Below are 21774 nucleotides of genomic sequence, written 5' to 3' on the forward strand. Positions count from 1 at the left end.
GTTTATGATAACTTGTGTTTTCTGTGGTTAACGAAGTTCGAAGTGAAACGTTTTCTCTGACTTTTTCAGCCTTACGTTAAAAGAATTTAGGTAAAAGAAGCTTGCGGTCTGTGGTGATCGTTTGTAAACGGGCTTATTTCTTGTAACGTTATTGAGGGAAAGTGGATGAGTAAATATCTTGTTTGTGACTTTGATTAACGCAGGAACGTTGTCGTTAGACTTTTTTGGTATGACAGTTTGCTTTGTATTCCTGGCCTGATGAGTCAACGTTTTGTATTTTTCTGAAAGTAGCCATTTTGGTTTTAAACGTATGTATGCTAAGTTTCTTGAGTATTCTTAGTGCTTATGGTATTGTTGAACGTACGGAACGTAATTCTTTATTGTTGAACGTACAGAACGTAACTCTTTATTGTTGTTGAAGGACTAACCAACGAGTGTTTGGTAATTGTAACTTTCTTGTCTGTTTGTCTTCGCCTGTCTTGTGATTGTTTATTTTTCTTGTATTTACTTCTCGTGTCTTATTAATGCTTTTGATACTTTTGCCATGTCTAATAATTTGTTTTCTTTTCTCTTTTTCTTTCTGTCCATAAGTTTTTTACCGCAATACGTAGTATCTCATTACGTAGTACTGTAACTATATATGCATTACTGATACCTTAGTGTCAGATGTAAAATAATAAACCAGTACTTTTGCGCGTTATCGCTTGTAACCTGTGTTTGTCATTTCGTATGAACAATATGTAGTACCAGCCTCGCTCACGAAGGCGCGCACAGTAAAAAACTTAGCTGCTGATGCCCAGTGAAAGAACTTTAGCTGAAGTAAAAAACTTTAGTTGCTGTCGTCCAGTAAAAAACTTAGCTGCTGACGCCCAGTGAAAGAACTTTAGCTAAAGTAAACAAACTTAGCTGAAGTCCAGCCAAGTGAATGTAAAGAACTTTTGTTATTGACGCTCAATGAACGTAAACGTAGCTGTTGATAACCAGCAAAAGACTTTATTGTTACCTGTCACTGTGTTAGTGAACCATAGTTTGACATAGATCAACTTGTCGGTTAGAGATCTTCCTACTCCGTATCCGGCGCATTTTTTGTGACTTTTGTGTATTATCCCAAACGACCCTCAGATCGATTCATTTTACTTTATAACCAGATAAACCTTATGTATGTTTTAAGTGCTTTTGAATAAGCGAACATTGTAATGGAGAAGATTCCAGCAGATAAACCATTGGAAGCTTCAGGTTATGACGTTAACGGCGATGAAGATGAACATTCTCAAAGGCCTAGGCGTGACATTAAGCCTACTGAAAAAGGTAGAGAGTACCAGATTGAGATCAAAACTAGAAACTTCGCAAGACAACGAACATTCTTGGAACGAGCAATCGGTGAGATAGTCACAGAGCTTAACCAAGAAACTCCTAATCAAGAGTCGTTAACCAGTCAAAAACAAATTGTTTTGAGCATGTACAAGGATCTTGGTGACATAGAGAAAGGTCTTCGTAGTATTGGTAGCGGTGAAACCATTCAGGAAAGTTGGGATGATGTTCAGAGAACAGTTCAGAACATTATGTTTGACATTGATCGAGCTCTTGACAGACAAACGACTAGCGTGCAGGTGGCTAAGGAGCCTACTTCCAGGCATAGCAGTGTTACACCTAGCGTTGGGTCATCCACCCACAAGTCAGCCAGTGGTAAGACTGCCAGCCATAAAGCAGCTAGCATTACGTCAGCCATCCACAAGTCAGCTAGCCACAAGTCAGGTAGCAGGAGATCAGGTAGCCAAGTAGCTTCTCGCGCCGAGTCTCTCCGCTCTAAAAGTGTTAGCTCTGAAGACACTAAATTGGCTCTTAAACTAGAGGCTGCTTCCCTGGCCATAAAAGTGGAAGGTGACGCAATAAAGGAAGCTCAGTTTAGTGAACTGGATCTCTTACAACAACAATATGCTGAGAGAACAGCAGCTAGGCAGACTGAGGAAGCTGAGAGAACTGCAGCTAGGCAGACTGAGGAAGCTGAGAGAACTGCAGCTAGGCAGACTGAGGAAGCTGAGAGAACAGCAGCTAGGCAGACTGAGGAAGCTGAGAGAAATGCAGCTAGGCTGATCGAAGAAACTGCTAGGCAGGCTAAGGAAGCTGAAAAAGAAGCAGCTAGGCAGGCTAAGGAAGCTAAGAGAACAGCAGCTAGGCAGGCCGAAGACGCAGCTAGGCAGGCTAAGGAAGCTGAAAGAATAGCAGCTAGACAGGCCGAAGACACAGCTAGGCAGGCTAAGGAAGCTGAGAGAATAGCAGCTAGGCAGGCCGAAGACGCAGCTGAAGCAGCTCTTGAACAGATTAAACAGAAGAAGGCTTTGAGACAAATTCAGTCCACCGAATTGAAAATTAGCTTAAGAGAACAACAAGCTATGTTACAAGTATTGGAACAAGGTGAATCCGTTCAGCAGGATCTCCCTGATCTACCGTCAGTTGATTTGTTGAACACTAGGTTCCACCCTCGTCCTTTCGTTCCCTTGTACAGTCTTGTAGCCCCTCCTCTAAACAATGAACAAACAGCGATAGGAATAGGGACAGGTGCTGCCGTCATTGCTGACCAAGGGACACACCAGCCATCCTTGGACGCCACGTCTGTTCCTGTCTGCCAAGCTGCCGTCATTGCTGACCAAAGGACACACCAGCCAGCCATGGACTTCACGTCTGTTCCTGTCTGCCAAGCCGCCAGCACCCATGACATCTCGACTGTCAACGTCAACGCTGCTGTCACCAACTTCGTCGCAGGAACCACAACGACTGAGCCACGACAGCACGCGTTACCTGTCGTGGACCTCGTCGTTGGAGTCAGCGCCTCTACAAGCGCCGCTACTACCAACAACGCCACCTACGAGGCGTACGGACCTCAACGTAGAGAGGATGTCAACGCCCCCCATCACGCCGGAACGAGCGCTCCTTTCATCCATCGGGAGCCCTCCACACCCAACTACACGACGGCTGCAACTACATCCTCCATGCGGCCTACAGCGCTGCTGACCACACTGCAGCACCCTCTCGGTGCATACACTGGTCAGCCGCCTCTGCACAACGTTGGACACTCAACGACAAGCGTCACAGGCCCTCGCCCGCCTGATCTCGACCACACAGGTTGGTCCTATCACCTACCAGAGACAAGGGAAGGTGATGAGACTCAAGAACGACACACCTACTTCCCAGAAGAACGTCACCAACGCATGGACCACAGACGTTTTCAAGTTACCCCACCCTGTTTCCCCTATGATACCCACCTACATCCCAAACCAGAGCCTTTCGTGCCCACATTCCTGGACCCACATCAGACCACCCCCAAAGTTATTTGGGGAAACGAAAATGCAAGGCCCCCTGCGTACATGAACTTTGACAAGGAATGTCATGCAGATCGTCCATTTGCCTCTTACCCCCCGTCTGCGTACTACCAACGTCCACTTGCTACTCCTGCAAAGCAGGACACTCCTATGGACTCTCTCGCCAAAACCCTATCAGACGCTCTGATGATCAACCGCTTGCCGATGCAGGAGCCGTGCATTTTTGTTGGTGACCCTCTCCAATATCCAATTTGGAGATCGTCGTTTGCGTTTCTCATCGAGAGACAGAACATAACCAGCAGTGAGAAGTTATTGTATCTGCAACGGTACATTGGAGGTCAAGCAAGGGAGGCCGTGACCGGCTTCTTTCTGCTGAGAGAAGGTGATGCCTACGAGAGAGCCATGGAAGTGCTGGAAAATCGGTTCGGCAACTCATACGTCGTTTCGCAAGCTTTCCGGACCAAGCTGGACGAATGGACCCCAGTCAAAAGCAAGGATCCCAAGGGACTCAGAAGTCTGGCCGATTTCTTGCAGCAATGTTCCGTTGCTGCCCAGGAAGTTGGTGGACTGAGCATCCTGGATGATGCCCAGTACCTACGGAAGATCGTCGGAAAGCTCCCAGACTGGATGAGTCACAGATGGTCTAGAACAGTTGCTCGAACCAAGGTTGAAAAGAAGAGGTATCCTCTGTTCAATGAACTCGTGTCGTTCGTTACTCTCGAAGCAGACATTTCTAACGACCCTGTTTTCGGCTTGACAAGTGCATCGGGGACACCAAGAAAGTTCACAACGAACCTGTCAACCCTGACAGAGGATGTCACCGCATGTCTGCACTGTCAACTTCCGGACCATGACGCTGGGACATGTAAGGAACTCATAGTGAAGCCTCTGGTTGAGATACGAGATTTTCTGTTCAAGAACCGTATCTGCTACGGATGTCTGAGAAGCAAGGATCACCAGAGCCGTCAATGTATGCAGAAACAGACGTGCAAGAAGTGCAAGAAGGCTCATCCCACTTGTCTTCATGATGACAATTTCAAGTATCAGAACAGTATGAGTGAAAACAAAGGGGCGAGTGAACACAAGAACAATTACCGTACCTCTGCTGCTGACGTTCAAGAGCCACTGTCATCGTCGACCCCTACGGTGTCTGCTCTTAAGGCCAGCGAGGAAAACAGCATCGGTTTCACGTCTATGATCGTTCCCGTTCTCGTTTCCAGTGACTCTAACCCCAACGTAGAAGTGCTGACGTACGCACTACTGGACACTATGTCCAACGCCACTTTTGTAGTGCAGTCAGTGGCTGAAGAAGTTAAAGCCAAATCGCAGCCGACTACACTCAGGGTCTCCACACTGACTGAGGACAATGCTGTGGTCTCCGGCAGGAAGTACTCTGGATTGCGTGTCCGCTCTCCTACCTCCAGTGAGTTTGTCAGGCTCCCTTCTGCCATCTCACGACCTTACCTGTCCGTTGACCCCACGCAAATCCCCACCTCAGAGACTGTCAAAGTTTACCCACATCTTCAACACCTGTCCCCAAAACTGCCCCCCTTGTACCCTGATTGCGAAGCAGGCCTCCTCATCGGCTATGACTGCGCTGAAGCCCTCATGCCCCTAAACGTTGTCCAAGGACTGCCATTTGCAGTAGAGACTAAGTTAGGTTGGAGCATCGTCGGCAAGTCACCGCATTCCGTCGCCTTTGATGGTGTAGGCTCGTCCATGCACGTAGTCGTTAAGCCAGGATCAAGACAAGAAGAAAGTGCAGCTCACGTCTACAAAATACAGGTGGATGAGGTATCGTGTACTGACCTACTACACGTTATGGAGAGAGACTTTGCTGATAGTGACACAGGATCCATGTCTCAAGATGATTTGAAGTTCATGAAGATCGTGAAGGAGAACGTGAAGGTCAACGAAGCTGGTCACTACGAGATGCCTCTGCCTTTTCGGCCAGAACAACCGTCTCTTCCTGACAACAGAGGTGCCGCAGTCAAGCGTCTCATGGGACTGAAACGCCAGTTTGAGAAGAAGCCTGGGTACCGTGAAGACTATATCAAGTTCATGAACGTGATTTTGGAGCGAGGTGACGCTGAACTGATTCCCAAGAACGAAGTCGAGGTCCCAAATCGCTGGTACATCCCACATCACGGCGTGTACAACGACAAGAAGCCAGGAAAGATTCGTGTGGTTTTTGACTGTAGTGCACGTCACCTAGGCACGTCCTTGAACGATCTTCTCCTACAAGGCCCAGACCTAATCAGCTCCCTTTCCGGCGTTCTCTGTCGTTTCCGCAAGGGTCCCATAGCATTTTCCTGTGACGTGGAAAAAATGTACCACCAGTTTCACGTCTCCGAGCCCCATCGAGACTTTCTGCGCTTCCTTTGGTGGAAGGACGGTGATACGAGTGGCCAGCCGCTTGACTACCGCATGAAGGTGCACATCTTCGGAGCTACATCGTCTCCAGGCTGCGCAAACTTCGGCCTCAAGCAGGTGGCAAAGGACAACGCCACAATCAGCGCCAAGGCATCAGCCTTTCTGCAGCGTGACTTTTATGTCGATGATGGACTTCAAGCCAAAGACTCTGTTGAAGAAGCAGCAGATGTGCTCATGAAGGCTAGAGAAATTTGTGAACACGGACAATTGAGGCTGCACAAGATAGTCTCCAACTCAAAGGAACTTTTAGAGTACTTCCCCGACTCTGAAGTTACGTCAACCAAGGCCACAGAACTTGCAGTCCCTTGTAGCACACCAGAAATTGAGCGGACTCTTGGCCTTCACTGGTGCACTGATGATGACACGCTGGGTTTCACTGACAACCCCAGACTGGGTCCCTTGAACAGAAGAGGAGTTCTCTCTACAATTGCATCAGTCTACGACCCCCTTGGTTTTCTGGCCCCCTTTTTGCTGACTGGAAAATTGATCCTCCAGGAACTATGTCGCCAGGAGCTCGGCTGGGACGATCCGCTGCCACCATCGCTTCAAGAACGTTGGGAAGAGTGGCTGAAGGATCTATCCCGTCTGGGTTGCGTCAAGGTACCCAGGAACTACTTGCCTACAGACTTTGGCACCGTGAAGAATGTAGAGCTACATCACTTCTCAGACGCGTCTACAGCAGGATACGGCCAGTGTTCGTACCTTCGCTTTGAGAATCATCTAGGCAACATTCACAGTACGCTTGTAGTCGCCAAAGCACGCGTGGCTCCGCTTCGACACGTCACTGTCCCTCGTCTGGAGCTAACGGCAGCGGTACTTTCCGTCAAGATGGCAAGATTTCTTCAAGAAGAACTGGACTTTGAGAGCATTGAACATTTCTTTTGGACTGACTCTATGATTGTACTCGCTTATTTGAAGAACGAGTCCAAGCGTTTTCACGTCTTTGTCGCAAATAGAGTCCAACAAATACGTCAGTTCTCACAGGCCAGTCAGTGGAATCATGTTTCTACAAAGGAGAACCCAGCTGATTATGCATCACGGGGATTGTCTGTGAGTGACCTCATGACATCAGAGTGGTTCCATGGTCCCGCGTTCTTGAGCCAGTCCCTTCCGGAATCAGATGACTTTTTCGAGATCCCAGATGACGATGTTGAGGTGAAAGTGTGCAAGGCTACTACCTCTAAAGAAGTGTCTGTTCAATCGTTTGAGCAGATCGCCCAACGATTCTCCTGCAAGACATCTCTGATAAGAGCCATGGCTGTTTTGGTACGCAAATGCAATGCCATTAAGGGGCACCAGTCGTCTCCCCTTGAAGTGCTTGAAGTCACTGAGAAGAAGTTCATCGTATGTCTTCAGAAAGAACATTTTGAACGCCCAACGCCTTCTTTACGTAACCAGCTTCAGGCACTCAACGCTCACAAGGACGTTGATGGAATACTGAGAGTATACGGTCGCTCTCAAAATTCATCATCCTCTTCAGCTGACAAGTTTCCCATACTACTACCTCGAGACAGTCACTTCTCTTCCCTGGTGGCTCAGGACTGTCATGCTGCGATAGCCCACCAAGGGAGAATGTTCACAATCAACCAAGTACGAGCCAGCGGTTTCTGGATCATTGGCATTCGTCACGTCGTCTCCTCGTTGGTGCGCCGCTGTGTTCACTGCCGATGGCATCGCTCAGGGCCAGCTGGACAGAAGATGGCCGACCTCCCTCTAGAGCGCCTTGACCCATCCCCACCGTTCACGTACTGTGGCATTGACTGTTTCGGCCCATTTCACGTCAAAGATGGACGTAGGGAGGTGAAAAGGTACGGACTGATCGTGACGTGTTTTGCCTCTAGGGCAATCCACATTGAAACCCTGGATGACATGTCAAGTGATTCCTTCATCAACGCCCTACGCATTGTTGTCTCCATGCGAGGAAACATATCACGCATTTGGTGTGACAAAGGAACGAACTTTGTAGGTGCATGCAATGAGTTCAAACTGGCATGGAAGGAGATGGACTCTGAACGACTGACATCGAAGATGCTGGAAAGCAAATGTGAGTTCAAGTTCAACCCCCCTGCAGCTAGTCACATGGGTGGCGTTTGGGAGCGTCAGATCCGAACGATACGCAGCATCCTGAATGGTCTTCTCAGAAGATCAGGCCAGCGTCTCACTACTTCATCACTTCGTACGTTCCTATACGAGGTGATGGCCATCGTGAACAGTCGACCACTGTCTGTCGAGTCACTGGAATCGGCAGATGGACCACGCCCTTTGACCCCCAACCACGTCCTCACCATGAAGTCAGGTGCCATCCTTCCGCCCCCTGGTGTGTTTGAAGATCCAGACCTGTACGCCAGGAAACGTTGGCGCTGTGTCCAGCGGATGGCAGACGAATTCTGGCTGCTATGGAAGAGCCAGTACCTTTCACTCTTGCAGAAACGTCGTGTCTGGCAACATCCCCAGGCAAACGTACAGGTGGGAGATGTTGTTGTCTTGCATGACCAGAACTTGTGCAGATCAGAGTGGTGCATGGCTCGTGTAGTCGAAGTGATGCCGGGATCTGATGGACTGGTCAGACGAGTGAAAGTGCATGTTGGAACAAAGGATCTAGACAATCACGGCCGTCCCACTGGTGATAGTCGCATATTAGAGCGACCTATTCACAAAATGACTGTGTTAGTTGATCGTGAAAATCACGAAGACAAAGCTGCGTAGGCGAACTGAAAGAACATTGAACGTTGGAGTGTTTTTCCAATTTGACAGTTGTAGATTGTTGCGGTTTGTTTTTATACCAGATGATGTAACGGACATTTATGGTTTAAGTGGTGCGTTCTTTTTATGCCGTCGAGTAAATGACTAGTGGCATTTAGTTGAAACGAGATGTGTTGAAACATTGAAAATGATTGAACCGTAATATTGCTGTGTAAATGTTTTGCAACACAATGGTTTTGAGTTGTAAATTTGAAATGTCTAAATCTGCGTTATTCTTCTTTTGATATAAGGAATGTGTTTGTACAAAGGTTTTTTGAAGTAAATTATATTAATATAATTTCCGGTGGGAGTGTGCATGCCGATGTGGCATGCATTCACCTACTTTTTGTTGTAATTACGTTTGCTCAAGTCATTGCACGATGTAAAAAGAAGTAAACCGTGTTTTTATTGTAGCACCTTGTTGTGACCCGTTTTGTGGAGCGTTAATATTTTTACGTGAGATTCACGTGCTCCTTGTTCAGTTGTTGTGACCTGGTTTTGGTCGGAGCGTCACAAACTGCGTCGTTTAGTCTTAGAACACCGTGAGATTCACGTGCTATTTTTCGTGTCTTGATTTTGAGGTGAGCCCTGCGAATCTGCGTTGCAAGTTTTAGAATACGTGTGACTCACGTGTTTTTAGCTTTGTGATGTCAGCTAGTTCCTTGATGTTCTTTCTGTTAAATATACCGTTTTAAGTTTTGGGCATGCACGGAGTGCGTGATCGGTTACTGATTGGTTGTAAAATAGTAGTTTCACCCGATTCTGTCTTAGGAATGTTGTTGGTTGGTCAATCCGGTGACCTTTGACTTTTGAATAACTATTCCATGTTAGGTTTTTGTTTCCATAAATACCGCTGCTTGACTCCTGTCTCGTCAGTCGATCTGAGGGTTTTAGGAAGCGTTTGGTTTTGATGTAAACGTATGAAGGTTATCAAGTGAACCAACGGAGTGTTTCTTATGTTTTAACGTCAACGTAATGTTCTTGGAGACAGTTGTTTCTCAAGTGTGAATCGTTTTGTGCCCTTCGTTTGCGAGGCAACACGTTTTTGGTACTGCTGGTCAACCCACACAGCGCATAAGGTAATTTTGTTGTTACTTGTTTTGTGTTGTGTTTTGGTCGCCATTTTGTAATGACTTTGTGAGTTGTTTATGTATAACGTGAGTTGAAAGTCTGACTTGTTGTAGTGTTTCTTTATTGTGTGTTCAACTGTTCTAGTGTTGTGAACGTACAGCAATGATTTGTAGACGCTAGAAAGTCGCTAATGTTTATGATAACTTGTGTTTTCTGTGGTTAACGAAGTTCGAAGTGAAACGTTTTCTCTGACTTTTTCAGCCTTACGTTAAAAGAATTTAGGTAAAAGAAGCTTGCGGTCTGTGGTGATCGTTTGTAAACGGGCTTATTTCTTGTAACGTTATTGAGGGAAAGTGGATGAGTAAATATCTTGTTTGTGACTTTGATTAACGCAGGAACGTTGTCGTTAGACTTTTTTGGTATGACAGTTTGCTTTGTATTCCTGGCCTGATGAGTCAACGTTTTGTATTTTTCTGAAAGTAGCCATTTTGGTTTTAAACGTATGTATGCTAAGTTTCTTGAGTATTCTTAGTGCTTATGGTATTGTTGAACGTACGGAACGTAATTCTTTATTGTTGAACGTACAGAACGTAACTCTTTATTGTTGTTGAAGGACTAACCAACGAGTGTTTGGTAATTGTAACTTTCTTGTCTGTTTGTCTTCGCCTGTCTTGTGATTGTTTATTTTTCTTGTATTTACTTCTCGTGTCTTATTAATGCTTTTGATACTTTTGCCATGTCTAATAATTTGTTTTCTTTTCTCTTTTTCTTTCTGTCCATAAGTTTTTTACCGCAATACGTAGTATCTCATTACGTAGTACTGTAACTATATATGCATTACTGATACCTTAGTGTCAGATGTAAAATAATAAACCAGTACTTTTGCGCGTTATCGCTTGTAACCTGTGTTTGTCATTTCGTATGAACAATATGTAGTACCAGCCTCGCTCACGAAGGCGCGCACACTGCAAGTTGTCTCCCCTGATTTTTTCCCTGTTAATTACTGAAGTAGCCGATAAAGTAACCTCAAATGGAAGGCATGGTGTTCAGTTTTTGCCTGGATTACAAGAAATTTTTTTGCTTCTTTTTGCTGACGATATTTGTTTGATTTCTACAACACCTGTTGGACTACAAAACCAATTGAACAATCTTGAACAAGCCTCCTCTGCCCTTGGCCTCAGTGTAAATTTAAAGAAAACAAAAGTAATGGTTTTTCGGAAAGGCGGTCATCTATCTAAGACAGAAAAATGGTTTTATCAAGGTAAACCTATGGATGTTGTAAACAGTTATAAATATTTGGGTGTCACATTGACAACAAAATTATCATTTGACATTGCTTTAGAAGAATTTGCAGGCAGAGCCAAGGGAAAAGTGGTAGAAATCATGAAAACAATGTGGAGCTTAGGTAGCATGGATGTTAGTGTATTTTTTAAATTGTTTGATGCGCTAGTAAAACCTATGCTTTTGTACGCCTCTGAAATATGGGGTATCACACGCTTTCGTTCTGTTGAATCTCCGCATTTGTTTGCTTGTAAAAGATTTTTGAATGTTTTACCAAGAACTCCAAACGCGATGGCATATGGAGAACTCGGTCGTTTCCCTTTATTCATTGACAGTACTGTCAGTGCTATCAGGTACTGGCTAAAGCTGCAGAACATGTTTTTGGTTAGATTACCTCGACAAGCGTACGAGATGGATAAAAAAAGATTTTCAAGGTTACCCGGAAATGAGGTTGATTTGCAAAATTGGGCTTGCTCAGTAAAGCGTTGTATGGATATGTGTGGGTTTTCCTTTGTATGGCTGAATGGTGGTGTTGTTCATGAAAAAGCTTTTCTGCGTGCGTTTAGACAGCGTTTGATTGACTGCTATAAGCAGGAATGGTTTGGTAAGATAATGGAAAGTGATAGATTTTCAACGTATAGTTCGTTCAAGTCTTTATTGCAGCCGGAAAAATACCTAACAGATATCACACTTACTAAATTTAGAAACATTTTTGTCAAACTACGCCTAGGTATTATTGACCTGAATGGAAACAAACGCTATAGTGCTGTACCAAACACGTGCCCGTTTTGTCCTGCTGTGGAAAACGAAATACATTTTCTGCTACATTGCCCAAAATACCAGGATCTACGTGTAAAATATATTTTGAAATATTTCACTGACAATGTACATGTACCACCCTTGATTTTTCTGCTACAAAATGAGAGTATATACATTAATAGAGCTGTAGCCATGTATTGTTATTATGCCATGAAAACACGTGATGAAGAAATTTCAAACAGGCAATTGTTGCTATGACTGATACTTTGAGACAAAATTTGTAAATTTTCGTGCCACGATATATATTTCTCTTGTTTCTGTACAACCATGAAATTTTGTTGTGGATTTTTATTCCTATTTTTTCCTGTGTCTTTTGTAAACCCCCATGCGTATATGCCGGTGGCCTCGCATTAAATTTCCTGAGTTCCTGAGTTCCTGAGTTCACTCTCTCGATCTCTCTCTCTCTCACTCTCTCTCTCTCTCTCTCTTTCTCTCGATAATACATGAAAATTCACATGAATTCGCACGCACATACTAAACCCAATGACATGAAATAATAAACATACATGAATAAATGCACATTGAGGCGCCTGCCTGCGGACATAATTATAATGCAATGCTTTTCCAAAAATATGATGACCAAAATGTGTGCCTCGGATAAGAGAAATAATTTGTCTAAATCTTTCTTATATCTGGAGTCTCCGGACAATAAACCTCGGATATAATAATAATAATAATAATAATGCAAACTTTTATAGCGCTATTCTAGAAAATTGTCTACTCTTAGCGCTTTACAATACATACATCGACCAAGCATACTATACACGCACAGGCAAAGAAACCGACCAAACATAACCAACAAACTATACATGCACAGGCAAAGAAAACGACCAAACATACAATACACGCACAGGCAAAAATAACGACCAAACATAAACAAACATACTATAACCAAACATAACCAACATACTATACGCACGCAGGCAAAGAGAACAATCAGCACATATAATTATTACTGACATCTAATAATGCAGGCATACAGTAATAATCCAATACACAGCCTAAGCACATGAACCACAATAGGCGTCTATATAAAAACGTGTCAACAGTACTATTTACACACACACAGACAGTGCTGACACAAAGCGCAGAAAATGTATATACGCGTTATTTTAGGCACTAGGTAGGGGGTGAGGTGGGGCAGGATGGGGTGGGTGGGGAGATGCTGGAGGGGAAATCACTTGCGCTGGAAGAGGTGTGTTTTGAGATTTGTCTTGAATGTAGTGAGAGAATCTGTGTGTCTGAGAGGCAGAGGTAATCTATTCCAGGTCACAGGGGCTTGATAGGCGAAGGACCTCTCGCCACATGTCTTTGTTTGCACTGTGGGGAGTCGGAAGAGTCGAGTGTCGGCGGCAGAGCGAAGCTGACGAGAGGGGGTGTAGAGATTGAGGAGTTCTGACAAGTATTCTGGGGCAGAACCAGAAACGACGGCAAAAGAAAGAGAGGAGAGTTTGTATTCGATCCTTTTAGTGATAGGCAGCCAGTGTAGAGAGTGAAGAAGGGGTGTGGCGTGTTCATACTTGGAAGATTTGAAGACCAGGCGGGCAGCGTTATTTTGGATCCTTTGAAGTCTATCTAAAAGGTACTTAGGGAGACCGGCCAGGAGAGAATTGCAATAATCTATCTTTGAGAGGACTAAAGAACACACTAACGTTTTGGTTGCATCAGTGGTGAGGTAGTGACGGACTGAACTAATCTTGCGCATCTCTAGATAGGCGGACTTGCAGATGTTAGAGATGTGTTTTTGGAAAGAGAGAGTTGGATCGAGAGTGACGCCAAGGCTGCGGACAGACGGAGAGAAAGAGATAGGTAGTTCGTTGACAGTGAGAGAGGCAGGAAAAGAAGGGTGATTGAGAAATTTCTTGGGACAGGCCAGCATAACTTCGGTTTTGTCACTATTTAACTGGAGTTTGTTTAAAGACATCCAATCACTGAGGTCCGTAATGCAATCCTGTGTCCGAGATACCAGATCGTCAACTTCAGCAAGAGGGGCAGACTGATGAAGCTGTGTATCATCAGCGAAACTCTCGTGCGACAACGCATGGCGACTGATAACATCGGACACAGGGGAGGCATATAGAACGAAAAGTATGGGGCCAAGCACGGACCCTTGCGGGACACCGTACTGGAGAGCTAAAGGTTGAGATTTGATGCCGTTGACACAAACGGTCTGCGTCCGGTTAGTAAGGTACGAACGAACCCAGGAAAGCAAACAAATTCCTCTCGACTTTCCTATAAGCGGGTTCCACTGCATACAGCTAGGGTAGTCCGCTTTGCTGATTTTGACCTAGGTTGCTTGCCCGTCGGTGCACCAATTCGGTATTAACATAATTAATGTATTAGGTGTGTTTATTTACATTTGTGGGTATTTTATTAGTTATCTTGTCAATTCAAATTAGATTTTCGTGACTTGAAACAGTGTTTCCAAACCAGGGTGATAATGTCCTTAACATGTCTTTGTTTGGTTGCGTTTTTCATCATGGCAGTGAAAAGTAAGATAACAATGAGTATTTCTATTTGTAGATTTTTGACGGTGTGAGAGAAATACGAGTTTACAGAGTAAATAAAATGACTGTTATACAAAGCTAACCCCACACAAACACGCTGTACTAACTCAACATGTCCTAACCCGTACCGGTTAAGATCGTTCAAAATCATATCCAGAGTGTAAAAACAATAATAGAGGTTTCTGCGTTCAAGATCAAGGTTACTTTCAGAAATGGATGTCTGCATATATTTGCGAGTTCTATTTCGTCCTGTAAATAAGCAACAACCAACAGAAAACGTTAAATATGCACTTAAATCAACATTTTAAAGGGATAAATACAAGGGGGACTTTAACGCCCCTCGGCGTTTAACGTACTCTTTCGAGAAATAATTTCAATTCGTTTCCGCCCTTGTAAGTTGGTAGACTTTTTTCGATGTCGTTCTTTAAATGCAAATCTGCCCCGTCATACACAAAAAGCTTAGAAACGAATGAGGTTGTGTCACTTTCCTCGTTTGCTTGGATTATATGCAATGTGCACGACTTAATGCTAAATTCTGTAGTTTTTTCAATTCTAGGCAAGTAATTTAATTTGTTATTGGTGTTTTTTTTTTAGCACAAGTTGAAGAGCTTATACGTTCCTGCCTATCACGACCTTGATCACGACCTTGATCACGACCTTGATCAAGACCTTGATCACGACCTTGATCAAGACTGTGATCGCAAGCTTGAGGAGTTAGCCAAAGAAGTGCTGCTAACTATGAGAGAAGTCTGGAAACTGGACGATCCAAGTCTACTACTTTCTCTCACAGGGAGTGCCGAGTTGCACGCAAAGCAGCTCGGCCTGGTAAACATTATCAAAGAAGGCACACTGGATGCTGCAGTCAGATCGGGTGAGGTTTTGCCTTTCTGTTGGAAGTTACCAAGTTTGCTCAAAGACACTGACTCTATAAACATGCTGCTCTGTCACAACATGCACATTCACTATTTTCCACGATCAAGCCCCCCTCCCCCCAAATCACACACACACACACACACACACACACACACACACACACACACACACACACACCTGAGCGAGTAAGACTTTCTTTGGACATTCATATAATTATTTTGTAAGTCACCGAAGACCCTTCACAAAGATGTACTGTAAAGTACTGGATGCCGTTCACTGTGCAGGACCAGTTCCTCTTTAGAATTGCAATATTTTGTCACTTGGCTCGAAAATTCAAGAAGGGGATGCTTTTGTACATTCTCTATATCTCTCTCTCTCTCTCTCTCTCTCTCTCTCTCTCTCTCTCTCTCTCTCTCTCTCTCTCTCTCTCTCTCTCTCTCTCTCTCTCTCTCTCTCTCTGATAATGTTCCTAGATAGTTAAACTCACATTTCAGACATGCCATAAACAGATATGGGTCCCAGAATCTGATTCCCCCTATCCCTTGTCTAGACTTGTATAAGAACAGTCAAGTTTAGCCTTCTCAGGAGCGTCTCTATGGAATTCCACACCCCTACACCTCCAAAATGCCAGTCCCATTCCCGCTTGGTGGGTAAATAGAACACATTTCATGTCTGATATTTTAGTGCTTATTGGTATTTTGATTTGTTCTTTATGTGTATGTATTGACAATACTATTATACATGCAAATGATTGTAACAATTCCTCCCCACATTTTCCCCTTTTTGTTATTAGTTGTTTTGGATGTTTATATGCAATGCGTTATTGCAACTATGCTGCAATTTCCACACTATATTGTTTTCCCATTTACGGGTGTGTATAAGAAACCATAACCCTTTTCCTTCTTACTATCTGCATCATGTGCGTCTGTACGAAACTATAACCTTTTTATATTTAGTCAAGTTTTGACTAAATATTTTAACATCGAGGGGGAATCGAAACGAGGGTCGTGGTGTATGTGTGTGTGTGTCTGTCTGTCTGTCTGTCTGTGCGTGTGTGTGTGTAGAGCGATTCAGACCAAACTACTGGACCGATCTTTATTAAATTTGACATGAGAGTTTCTGGGTATGATATCCCCGGACATGTTTTTCATTTCTTTGATGAATATCTTTGATGACGTCATATCCGGCTATTTGTAAAAGTTGAGGCGGCATTGTCACACTCTCATTTTTTAATCAAATTGATTGAAATTTTGGCCAAGCAATCTTCGACAAAGGCCGGACTTCGGTATTGCATTTCAGCTTGGTGGCTTAAAAATTAATTAATGACTTTGGTCATTAACAATCTGAAAATTGTAAAAAAAAAATAAAAATTATAAAACGATCCAAATTTACGTTCATCTTATTCTCCATCATTTGCTGATTCCAAAAACATATAAGTTTGTTATATTTGGATTATAAACAAGCTCTGAAAATTAAAGATATAAAAATTATGATCAAAATTAAATTTTTAAAATCAATTTAATCTTATTCCTTGTCGGTTTTAGATTCCAAAAACATATAGATATGATATGTTTGGATTAAAAACACGCTCAGAAAATTAAAACAAAGAGAGGTACAGAAAAGCGTGCTATCCTTCTCAGCGCAAGTACTACCCCGCTCTTCTTGTCAATTTCACTGCCTTTGCCGTGCGCGGTGGACTGACGATGCTACGAGTATACGGTCTTGCTGCGTTGCATTGCGTTCAGTTTCATTCTGTGAGTTCGACAGCTACTTGACTAAATGTTGTATTTTCGCCTTACGCGACTTGTTCTTTCTTACTATCTACACTATGTGCGTCTGTAGTATGTGTTTGAATGCGGGACAGGTTGTAAGATTAGGCTTTGCCTAAAACCTCTATCCTTTGGAAATAAAGATCAGTTTCAGTTTCTCTCTCTCTCTCTCTCTCTCTCTCTCTCTCTCTCTCTCTCTCTCTCTCTCTCTCTCTTTCTCTCTCTCTCTCTCTATCTCTCTCTCTCCCCTCTCTCTCTCTCTCTCTCTCTCTAAATTGCATTCCTGTGTGTGAGAGCACTTTGCAAAATTGAAACCGTTTTAAGATAGCGAGAGGGGTGGACTATATTTTAACGTGAACCATGGTGTTACAGGGTGACGCATAAAAAGCTAATAACTTCTGCATGTGTTCAATGAAAGCACTTCATATTGGGTTTTCTCCGCTGATGCATCATACGTTGACAAAGCTTTGTGTTTGTAGGTCAAATGATTTGACGTTGTGTCAAATGTTTCAAATTTCGGGGGTGGACTCAACTGTAGGAGGTTTGACATTGACTTACTTACTTACTGCCCGTTGTGCCGGTTGGCATGTAGGGCAGCAGTTTGACATTGAGCTGTAGCCAAACTTGCCCTATTTAAACTTTCCAAATGGTTACCTTTGGTGTTAACAGAAGGAATTAGTAAATAGAAACCTGCCTGAGACAATCGGTGACTTGAAGACAGCATGCATGTCCAGATAGGATAAGGTTGTTTACATTTTGCAAGTGTGACTTTAACACGAAGGGTGTAAATGTTTTTTAGGCAATAGACGATTTCCGGAAAATAACTCAGGATGTCAGGATTTGCAGCGTTCTGCTAGAGTAAGAGACCCTTTACCTCTTCCAAGTTTTCCAAAGCAATCGTAGCATGTTTCACGATTCCGATCGGCTTTATCATGCAATTGGAACGAACAACTAACTCTGATGTGTATGTTATGCAGCGTGCGCTAAATGTGACACCATTTCTATACTAAAGGAGAGACAATTTAAACATCAGAATCCCGAATCGCCACCGATGGCTTGCTGATCACTGAAACCTAAAGCCAAACCCACGTGTATCCTTGGCATTCGATGTCATTAATCCAACAAAATAAGGGCACAAATTTGTGCCCCACAAACTGCAAATGTGCCTCACAATTTTTTGGGCTTAGTCAGTTTTGTGGGGCACATTTTGTTTTTATGGGCCACAAACTGTATTTATGGAGCGTAAAATAAGGGGCACAAATTAAGCTTCATAAAAAATAAGGACAAATATTTGTGGGGCATAAACAGTGTTTTTGACCAACAAAATGTTTTGGGCTCTTTTTTTTCCTCCATATCGTGTACACTACATTGGGGTGTGCACGTTAAAGATCCCACGATTGACAAAAGGGTCTTTCCTGGCACAATTGTATATGCTTAGATAAAAAAAATGTCCACCAAAATACCCGTGTGACTTGGAATAATAGGCCGTGAAAAGTAGGATATGCGCCGAAATGGCTGCGATCTGCTGGTCGATGTGAATGCGTGATGTATTGTGTGAAAAATTCCATCTCACACGGCATAAATAGATCCCTGCGCCTTGAGTCCGAGTCTGGAGATACGCGCGCGATATAAGACTTCATATAACATATATTGGACGTTGAGCGTGGTTTGTCAGACCTATAGCGTTTCGGTTTTTACTTACAAAATGGCGGATCAAGGATTGAAGGCGATCAGTTTGGAAAGAATCTCCAATGATGTTTGCTAATGCGAGAGAATAGGGAACCTTTGCATATTAACCAGAGGTAAGTTTCCATGTTTCGTTTTATAACTTAGAGTGGGTCTATGGTAGTATGTGTTGCAACATGTGTCACTTCGACTCACTCGAGTCACTGTCAGTGTCAGTCCACAGACGGAAGGTATCGTTCACTGAACCAACACGAAGATAGTTACTCTGTACAGGAATTTCCTCATTAATTTTGAAGAAGAAGATTACCACTGGCACTGCCACGTTTTTGCAACCTCTTTTCGGGTAATCTTGAACTTTAGTGTGTTAAATGTATAGCTCAGAAATCAGAGGTATTTAAGTCTCCAAATTTGCAGAACCTGCACTTGTAATCAAAACGAGTCATTTTAGATCCCTTTGAAGTCACGGAATAAACTCAGCTGAACTGTACGAATGCATTTCGTTTACATGCGTCGAAGAAGGAATTATCCGTATGAGCGGGGCAAGGGAGACAACTCTTTCGTGTAAATGATGTCTCATGGTTGACAACGTACGCCATTTTCGGTGCATTTTCGTCGATTGAACAACCAAATTAATTAATTATGCTTAAGTTTGGAGCTCAATCCGTCAGTTAATTTCACGACAAATGTTCTTTGGCTTGCTTACATGGACTTCTATCACAAATAAGTAAAGAATGTCACTGGATTTGAGCTATGAATTTAACACGCTAAAGTTCAAGATTACCCTTTTCGATCCAATTCGAGGTGCATGATCATAATATTTAAAAAAATATTTTTGTTAAAGATTGAATCCAAATTCCAATTCCAAGACAGTGAATGAAAATCAAAGCTAGTGCTGGTCAGATGTTTTAATGCTAGAATTAGAAATAGATAACCTTCTCGGAATATATTTGCAAGCAGGCTGGAGGCTGATTTAAGAATCAAATTGCTGACTTACCCAGGCTGGCTGGTTACGAACAGTGTGTTTGTTTGAAAAGCAATCAATGGTTTTACTGTTCTGCTAGTACTTACCATTTTGAAAGTGATGTTCCCAATTATTTTATTGCAGGTTGGCATCAATCAGAAGAGAGCTAGAATATGTTCAACGTCAAGGTCTTCTCTCAGCTGAAAAAGCTAACGGATTGCTGCATGATCTTGAGGCTGTCAGAAGTAAAATATTTGATGCCACTGACAGCGACAAATCAGGTAAGACTAAGAGTAAGAGGTTTTATTATGTACAACTGTCAGTGTTATGACGTACAGTGTGTTTTTTCCTTCCCCTCCCTCTCATTCTCAAGTTCTGGTCAGAATAACTCATTATGGAGGTGTGTGTGTGACTGTGAGCAAGACTGAGAGAGTGTTTTCGTTTTTTTATAATTCATGTTCAGGGATAATAATAAGATAATGAACACCTACTGATCAAACCACAGAACTGCTCGAAGCTCTTAGCCTTATTTCACCAGTATGATGATCAGTTCCTCCGGTATTAGAATCATTACTAATACTAGAAGCGCATGACTTTCAGTGTGTATCTTTAATAAAATAAAATGTATTGCAGTAAACACTGTCACTCACTCACTGTCAGGATATCTCATTCTCAATGAAACTGTGTGTCAAGTTCTATTATTATTTTCCTTTTTTTTTCCCTCTGTGCTCTACACACATGCATACATGCATACACATCAACCTGTCTACATTGTATGTCTGTCAGTGTCACTCTATGTGAACACATTCAGTTCACTGATTCAGTCAAAACTTCACTGAATGTAAAAGGACTTATAATTATATTCCAGAAAGATATCAATGCCACTGTCCTACAGTATCATAAGAATCAAGCATTAATGTTGGTTTTTGGTCGTCTGTTGTCGTTTTTACATTTTGTCAAGTTTTGACTAAATGTTTTAACATAGAGGGGGAATCGAGACGAGGGTCGTGGTGTATGTGTGTCTGTGTGTCTGTGTGTGTGTGTGTGTGTGTGTGTGTGTGTGTGTGTGTGTCTGTGTGTGTGTGTGTCTGTGTGTGTGTGTGTGTGTGCGTGTGTGTGTGTAGAGCGATTGAGAGTAAACTACTGGACCGATCTTTATGAAATTTGACATGAGAGTTCCTGGGAATGATATCCCCGGACGTGTTTTTCATTTTTTCGATAAATGTATTTAATGGCGTCATATCCGGCTTTTTGTAAAAGTTGAGGCGGCACTGTCACACCCTCATTTTTTAATCAAATTGATTAAAATTTTGGCCAAGCAATCTTCGACGAAGGCCGGACTTCGTTATTGCATTTCAGCTTGGTGTCTTAAAAATTAATTCATGACTTTGGTCATTAAAAATCTGAAAATTGTGATTAAAATTATTTTTTTATAAAAGATCCAAATTTACGTTCATCTTATTCTTCATCATTTTCTGATTCCCAAAACATATAAATATGTTATATTTGGATTAAAACCAAGGTCTGAAAATTAAAAATATAAAAATTATTATCAAAATCAAATTTCCGAAATCGATTTAAAAACAATTTCATCTTATTCCTTGTCGGTTCTTGATTCCAAAAACATATAGATATGATATGTTTGGATTAAAAACACGCTCAGAAAGTTCAAACGAAGAGAGGTACACAAAAGCGTGCTATGCAGCACAGCGAAACCACTACCGCGCTGAACAGGCTCGTCAGTTTCACTCCGTTTTGCACAAGCGGCGGACTACGGTCATTGTGAAAAAATGCAGTGCGTTCAGTTTCATTCTGTGAGTTCCACAGCTTGACTAAATGTAGTAATTTCGCCTTACGCGACTTGTTTGTTTTTGTTGTTGTTGTTTTATGGGGGAGGGTGGTGTGTAAATTCATCTGGTTCTGTGGACAGTGTGTTTGTTGTTCCTCCACATAGGTAAATACCATACTGCATGTACTACTAGTACTACTTGTCCTGTCAGCTAACTTTTTTTAAATTTGGTGCTCAGAGGAATGTTACTTCAGCCAATATTATATCTTACAGGTTTGCATCGATCCGGCACAGTGGAAGAAGCAGATTCATGGCTGTCAAGACTCAAATGGGAAATATTTCATGCTAATGGCAATTCAGGTAAGAGTAGACCTAATAGAAATGTATGAATTTTACTGTTAATGATTTACAGTGACTTCACAAATTTAAGCAACACACACAAATTAAAATTGATAGGTTAATTACATAAAAAACACCATATAATTAGCAATGATGAATAAAGTTAAAACAAGTCGCGTAAGGC

At 42.7% G+C, this 21774-nt stretch overlaps 1 protein-coding gene across 1 annotated transcript; it reads left to right on the plus strand.

Annotated features, from left to right (window-relative positions):
• The first annotated feature begins 1457 nt into the window (after nt 1-1457).
• LOC138953314 (uncharacterized) lies at nt 1458-13746 on the plus strand. Its single transcript, XM_070325113.1, has 5 exons — nt 1458-1881; nt 2542-3123; nt 4239-4290; nt 4706-8092; nt 13629-13746. The coding sequence occupies exons 1-5, from the start codon at nt 1458-1460 to the stop codon at nt 13744-13746; spliced, it is 4563 nt and encodes a 1520-aa protein (XP_070181214.1).
• Nucleotides 13747-21774: the final 8028 nt, after the last annotated feature.

This window comes from Littorina saxatilis, linkage group LG17 (genome assembly GCF_037325665.1).
Source record: "Littorina saxatilis isolate snail1 linkage group LG17, US_GU_Lsax_2.0, whole genome shotgun sequence".
Taxonomy (NCBI): domain Eukaryota; kingdom Metazoa; phylum Mollusca; class Gastropoda; order Littorinimorpha; family Littorinidae; genus Littorina; species Littorina saxatilis.